This window comes from Clupea harengus, chromosome 3 (assembly GCF_900700415.2).
Source record: "Clupea harengus chromosome 3, Ch_v2.0.2, whole genome shotgun sequence".
Taxonomy (NCBI): Eukaryota; Metazoa; Chordata; class Actinopteri; order Clupeiformes; family Clupeidae; genus Clupea; species Clupea harengus.
Window position 1 is genome coordinate 5,320,931 of NC_045154.1, and position 7,500 is coordinate 5,328,430.

Here is a 7,500-nt window from a genome sequence, read left to right on the forward strand (position 1 = left end):
CAATCTACTTCTGATTGGCTAATAATGTTAATTTGAGAGCGGGAGAGTTGTGCTCCTTTCATTTCATTGGCAGACGAACTCATAAACTCGAAAGTGATGGTGATGATATCGAGACGTGTTTTTTTTTTATATAAGATTTTTTTTCGCAGCCAAACGCCGCACGCCGGAAATCCGGCACGGTGCCAGAATACTTTAATCCCTGCATACTATTCAGCAACATGCACACAATCAGCCGTCTGAAAGCAATGTAACTCTCTAGTCCCCTGCCTTTGAAGGCTGTGCCCCTCCATGCTAACTCCGGCACCCGGCCTTTGAAGGCTGTGCCTCTGTTCTCTCCCAGATCTTAATGGAATCATCAGCCTATTGTTCTGGGTCATGCGAGATCCTCCTCATCTGTGTATACCAAATGAAGCTGCGGAAGTAACGGTCCAAACAGCAAACAGCACATGACTTATTCATAGAGGACCTGATGACCAAGGCAATCTCTACCACGCCAAGGAAATCCATCCAGAGATAACTCTTAGGAGAGAGCATCCGTCCTGCCTTCTCTGTCCGCTTTTATCCGGCTTACTGTCTCCATCATTTAGTCACCCTCTTGTTAACACACCAAGACTGCATTAATGCTATTTACAAATGTGTCTCTCTATCGGAAAGTGTACATTTTCACTGGTAAACCTGTCTGCACTGTAACACAAGAAGTGTGGGCCAATCCTAGGCAGAGTGAAGAGTGAAAGGCTGTCTGGACACATAGTAGATCACTGACTTCATTGCCCAAAAGAACTTTTACTGTAATTCTAGAGGACAGGATTAGGTTAGCTTCATAGTAACGTTTTGTAATAGGAGAACCCCTATTAAAGTCTGGAGGCACACCGTGTGGAGGGAGTGTTTAAAATGAGTCGATGAAAAGATGAAAGTTAAAGTGTTTAAATGAGTCGATGAAAAGATGAGAGTTAAAGTGTTTAAATGAGTCGATGAAAAGATGAGAGTTAAAGTGTTTAAATGAGTCGATGAAAAGATAAGAGTGTTGACATGAGTCGATGAAAAGAGTAAAAGGTAAAGCTTTGTTTGGAGAGGAGTGAATGTCTGTATCTTAAAGTTAGAGCTGGGAGTGAAAGGGTTAAGAGTTAAGGGTGAGGGTGAGGGTGAGAACTAACCCCAGGGCTCCTGCGGTGTCCTCCTGGTCCACGGAGCTCTCCTCTGTGCTCTCCTCTGAGTCACTGAAGCAGGAGCTGAAGTGAGGCTCGCTGTCCTCCCCTGCGCAGGACGACAGCGCACAGACAGAGCCCTCTCTCCTCTGGCCAGAGAACGCTCTCCTCCGCTGGTACTCCTCCAGAACATCTGAGACCAAAACAAGACAGGTGGAGGAGAGAGATAGATAGAAAGAGAAAGACAGAAGGAAGCAGATGAGGGTGAGAAAGAAAAAGAGTTACAAAGAAAGAGAGGAGGAAGGACAGAGAGAGATTTACAGAGAGAGAGGGTGAAATAGAGTGGGAGAGAAATTGAAGGATCAAGAGAGAGAGAGAGAGAGAGAGAGAGAGAGGAGAGAGAGTGAAAACATCAGAGAGATCCAGAGAGTGATAGTGGGATAGAGGCCGACTTTACAATAAGTCACAACATACACTGGGCTTAATAGCATAATATGATATGAAGTATTGAGCATCATTACAAAACACGGCTTCTGTCCAGTCTGGTACCTTTGGAAGGCCGTAGAAGAACAATGGTGTGAGCCCCACTGCATTGAACGGTGTCAAGAATATCAGAAGCACCGATGTCTGGTAAAGATACATCATATAAGGCAACCACGGCACGAAGAACATCCTTGTTATCAACCTGCGAAACACAGAAAGCCAACTCACAGTCACAGAACCAGAACAACAGCCCTCTGTGAAGAGTCTCTTTTAGTTTCACAATAGACCCAGAACAGCCCTCGGTGAAGAGTCTCTTTTAGTTTCACAATAGACCCAGAACAGCCCTCGGTGAAGAGTCTCTTTTAGTTTCACAATAGAGCGCCATCAGTCACAGCAACTACCCATGATCCCTCTGTGAAGGGAAGCAGGAGCCGTCCCCTGGCCACTGATCATATGCACCCATCTGTCATTTGTGGAGACTGACAAGCCGTATCAAATATGTTGACTGCATAAAATGAAAAGTGCATTGATTTCAAAGATGCTTGCGTTTGCATTTTTACTTGGCAAGGCCTCCTTCAGAGTTAATTTGCGTTCGTCTAACTCTAGCAGCTCACGCTCCTCTCTTTTGCATTGACAAGGGTGCATGTTTGCCTACTGCTGTGGCCATTGTGCTTGCTCTAAAGGGGTTCAGGCCATGGGCTCTGTAAAGTGCCTTGAGACCATTTTATTGTTTAAATGTAATTTAATTGAATTAATCACAAATTAGGTCTTCTATGTGTTCAATACTTTGATGATATTCTAACATGGCAGAATCAATTCAACTCATTTCAACTGTCTCTTGTCTTATCTTACTGTGCAGGCCCTTCCGTAACCGTATCCTACTGTAGGCCCTGTCTCTGTTTTATCCTACTGTAGGCCCTGTCTCTGTTTTATCCTACTGTAGGCCCTGTCTCTGTTTTATCCTACTGTAGGCCCTGTCTCTGTTTTATCCTACTGTAGGCCCTGTCTCTGTTTTATCCTACTGTAGGCCCTGTCTCTGTTGTATCCTACTGTAGGCCCTGTCTCTGTTTTATCCTACTGTAGGCCCTGTCTCTGTTTTATCCTACTGTAGGCCCTGTCTCTGTTTTATCCTACTGTAGGCCCGGTCCATAACCTTATCCTTCTGTGGGAAAGGAGTGCCACTATTCAGGATCAGCTGGCCTCACAATCTCATGATATTTGGAACAATATTGGTCTGAACAAAAATACGACTCACTGTAGTAATAATCTATAACTCTCTTAACACTCTTTGAGAGAATGTGTGTATGTGAGTGTGTGAGACAGAGGGAGACAGAATGAGAGAAAGATACAATTATATTTTCTGTTTGAAAATATGTTCAGAATCAGCTTATGAATTGTATATGTTACTTTGAGTAGTTGTTGTTATAATGTCTTTATTATAGGCTAGGGTGTTAGCTTGTGTTTGTTCTACTGTCTTTGCTATAGGCTAGGGTGTTAGCTTGTGTTTGTTATAAATGTTAATATAAGTAACTTGTATTTTTAAATGGACTTTTAGATATTTGGCCGTTTATGGGCCACATCTGGCCCGGGGACAAAGCCGACACTCAGCCGACAGACAGATCAGTTGTACAGCGTGTGGACAGATCTGGGCTAAGTCATACGTCTCATTGAACAGCGTGTGGGCAACAGCAAATTATGTATTGGTTTTCTGGGTTTGGGCCAGATTTGGGCCAGAACTGAAGCAAGGGGCACGTTTTGCGACCTTGGTAAGAACTACATTTGATGTACAATTGGAGCTATATTAGTCAGATGCCTTGTCTACATTTGTCTCAACATTAACTTCATCTCAGCACTCACTAGCCACTGTTATGAAGCAGCACTTCTAGATTTCAATTACCAGCTAAACCTTTTATAGGAAAGGCAGTTAATGTCCACGACTATACATTAGGCGCACTTAACTAACTAAACAAATAATAATCGTATTCAGTGTCGTTATATTATTCTTGCGAACAGTGTATTTGAAATGAAAATTATTGTCTAGCTATTAGCAAAATCAGTTCGACTGAGAACATACAAACCACAGGTGACTTTGAAAGATGGGCTCCCACCATCACAGATCAAATAGGTTGAATAACGACTAAACGTAGGACAGAGCTAATCTTATATTAATTAAGAGGGTTTCTTTAAAAACAACTTGAGCCAGCGCTAACTTACCTGTGCCAGAAGTTCAGAAGGATTGCATGATTCGAGAAGCTCATGGAAGTGAACAATGATAGGCTGAGCCGTGAAGACGTCTCTACTGCCATCTACTTTGGGCTTGAATGCCAGTGTGTGGAGACGGACCACGCACCCATCCATCCTGCCCGGTAGTTTAGTCTATTCAGCTGTAACGTTAGGTTAAAACACGTTAGTTAGCAAGCTGGCATGGACTTAACATAACTGAACGTAATCGATGAGAAGCCTGAGCGAGATGATATAACGTTAGGCTACATTCAATTTATGTCTTTATAATTCCTAGTCCAAGCAGACATCACACTGTCCTTCCAGCTTAATGTTTTGATTAACATTAGGGTTAGCTATTGATCGCTAACGTGGTTCAGTATTGTAATGTTATTTCGTAAAGTTGAGAACACATTGTACAGCGCAACCTAAATCTACTTTTCACGATTAAGATTAACGACGCCAACTCATAAATTATGTTAAATCTTGATTAGTAAACCAATTGGTTTGAGTTGTTGATTATAACACCATAGTGGAGAACCCAGTGACTAAGAAGCTCAGCTAACTTACATGAACTTGCTCTTCTGTTGGGTACCGATGGTAACTATGGAAACAGAGCTCTTGCTGGTGCCTTTTGGGACTTGCAGTCCCCCGGAAATGATGGCGAGAGGGAGCGGAGAACACTGTCTGGGACACTGAATACTGTCTTCTTAGTACTTAAGCCTAAAAAAATGTTACATGGAAAATAGTTCTAATTAGTTTTGTGGCAGGTGTTTGAGCTGTAGCCCGTAAGGAACGGGCTGGATATGGTTGGAGAGAAATAAATATGGCACTGTCAATGTTAGTATAATACATAGCCTATGTATAAGGGTAAATTGTGTGGTTGGAGTAAAACATTATTACAATGCGATGAGGACGGGTGATTTGTGGTTTGCCTTTAGCTGTGCTGGTGATTGGCATTGGTCGTCCTGATAAGGGCGTGGCCTGGGGGGAGTAGAGATGACGTCAATGGAGCTGTTCAAAGCGTGGTGGTGCTGGAGAGAGCCGCACGCAGTCCGTCGGTTTCAGCAAGACGGCCATGAGGTGGATTCTCAAAGGCTTCTAAAGCATCTGAGTACATCAGTTCACCGCTTTTCACCGACACTTACCGAACGACAAGTTTTAAACCTGTTTGAACAGCCTACGTTGTGTCTACCGTAAGTACCACTCCCATTCGTTCTGTGTTCCTCACAACCATCAGTCCAGAGGTGGCATATTATTCTAGACTAACAATTAGGGTGTATTAGTCTCACAAAAGTAATGAAAAAAGCACATTTCAGCTAGAATTAAAATCGCTTGTTCAGCCGCTCTGGGTATCACAGGAAAGGATTCCTTTGTCTGTTGCCTACACATCCACCCTCGGCGAGGACGGATTATGATTTGACTAGTGTTTGCATGTGTGTGTGAAGCAGAGTCGAGGGTTCAAGACGGTGGCGAGCCTGTATTTGTGTCGACTAGCCTATGTGTGGCAGTTTGTATGTGCGATGCTATCGCACTTGATTCTGCACGATTTTTGAACGGAACCGTGAAGCGGTGTTCTGTTAGTCTGGCTTTTGAAATGGTCGTCGATTCAATAACTTCAGTAGGCTACAAATAATTCCCATGATGTTTTTATTATATGGATAAGCCTCTGCCAATCTGAACCACTTGACTCCCCATTGGTGGGCGTCTTAGATAGACGTACATGTGTGGACTTTTGTTTATGTGCTGCTGACGCTAAATCGCTTTCTTAAGAATAATGTCTATCATACGCGTGCATGGAAAAGCACACTTTCAGTCGGAGCAGTTCAGTGGCTTATAGGTGTGGCTCCGTACGGTCTCTCGTCCGTTAGCTGACGTGGTTCAAAGAGTCTGTCTCCCTGCACCCCCGAACACATACACGGTCATTATGTCACACACACATACAGACGTAGGCTCATACTCACACACATACACACACACACTAACACACACACACACACACACACACACACACACACACACACACACACACATATTCTGCTTCATTGTTCAAAAGTGTAAGTGGCTACAAATCATTGCAACCTGTCAAATGGCATTCCCAATTCTGCAGGAACCTTCTACGTTAAATATGCCTGTGATGTATACAGTGGAACTTGAGTGGCACTTTTAGGAATTTAACCAAAAGCCAACTTGTCGCGCGTACCTACCTTTGAAATAGGATTCTAGCCTGTGGTGCTTTGCCATAGCCAGGCTCACCATGGCTTCCTGTATGAAGCCTGCCAGTGCGGACGCGGTTGTTGATAATCATGAAACAAACAAACGCAGCGAGTGTTTCGTCTGCTCCCCGTGAAACGGGATAGGTGGGCTGGGAGAGGCGGGGTCTGATGTGCTCCAGGTAGGTGATACCAAACACCAGTGGGTTGAATTTCCTAAACTGTACTCGTAAACTGTATTAGGGGAGGGCAATTAATGTGTTTAGGTGCTTCTTAAGGACTTTGTTTGTGAGTGAGCGATCGCGCTGAAATGTTGCACAGCATGAAACATATCCGTTGAGAAACTGTGTCAAGTTCATACGAAACTGAACGAATCCAGATGGAATCTAGGGAATCTTAAGGTTAGTGTCCTGCACAGCGCCGCAGGTCATGAGTGTCCTATAAGTGCCCGCCCGATAAGACTAAAGTTTATGAACACTGCACGGGATGTTTTAGTCATCCGGCATAAGGATTGCAGCATCGCTACCAGAGGATGTCATGTCCACAGCCTGGTTGCTAGGGGATAATCAGTGGTCGTGACAGTGCGGGCAGGACAGTCGCAATAAAGTCGAGGTGTACAATGAGGAGAACCAGGAGGAGACTGTTCATGTTGGTTTACCTGTACATGTTAGTTTACCATTCAGGATCATATGATGTTTGGTGCCTAAATATGTATTTAGTATCATATGATGTTTGGTGCCTAGATTTGTATTTAAATGTATTTTGTTGGTTAAATTTACATCTGCAGTAATTGTAGAAATAATACAAATGTTCATCATTAGTTCTCTCTCTCTCTCTGCCTCTCTCTCTCTCTCTCTCTCTCTCTCTCTCTCTCTCTCTCTGTGTGTGTGTGTGTGTGTGTGTGCGGCTCTGTGAGTGTCTGTCACACACAGATAGACACGCACACAGAAATGATGAAGCCAGCGCATTTCATTTTTCCAATATGAGGTCTTTGGCGTTGGATAGGATTTCTTCAGATTATGTCAAGAGTAATCATGTATGACTGTACGATGGGCGCTATTTATACACACTCACACACTCACGCACACACACGCACACACACACACACACACACACACACACACACACACACACACACACACACACACTGGGCGCTATTTATAGACGGATCTCTTTGGCCTCCAGGCTCTGGACAGGCAGGCCAAGAGGACAGGTGGAGGAAGCCTGTGTGTGTGTGTGTGTGTGTGTGTGTGTGTGTGTGTGTGTGTGTGTGTGTCTGTGTCTGTGTTTGCGTGCGTGTGTGTGTGCATGCGCGTGTGTGTCTGTGTTTGCGTGCGTGTGTGTGTGCATGTGTGCTTGTGCGTGTGTGTGTGCATGCGCGTGTGTGTGTTTGCGTGCGTGTGTGTGTGTGCATGCGTGCTTGTGCGTGTGTGTGTGCA

General features: G+C 44.2%; 2 protein-coding genes across 2 annotated transcripts in view; one reads left to right on the forward strand and one right to left on the reverse strand.

The window, feature by feature from the left end:
• Window positions 1-4,402, reverse strand: part of si:dkeyp-50b9.1 — a 26,006-nt gene extending 21,604 nt beyond the window's left edge. Inside the window, exons 1-3 of the mRNA XM_031564346.2 lie at window positions 3,843-4,402; window positions 1,695-1,830; window positions 1,155-1,338 (exon numbers count right to left, since the gene is read on the reverse strand). Coding sequence (XP_031420206.2) covers window positions 1,155-1,338; window positions 1,695-1,830; window positions 3,843-3,986 — 464 coding nt within the window. The 5' untranslated portion in view covers window positions 3,987-4,402. The remainder of the gene's footprint in view (window positions 1-1,154; window positions 1,339-1,694; window positions 1,831-3,842) is intronic.
• Window positions 4,403-4,887: 485 nt separating this feature from the next.
• smpd3 (sphingomyelin phosphodiesterase 3) overlaps window positions 4,888-7,500 on the forward strand; it is a 39,859-nt gene continuing 37,246 nt past the window's right edge. The window contains exon 1 of the mRNA XM_031564347.2: window positions 4,888-5,044. The gene's annotated coding sequence lies outside the window, so the exon portion shown is untranslated. The remainder of the gene's footprint in view (window positions 5,045-7,500) is intronic.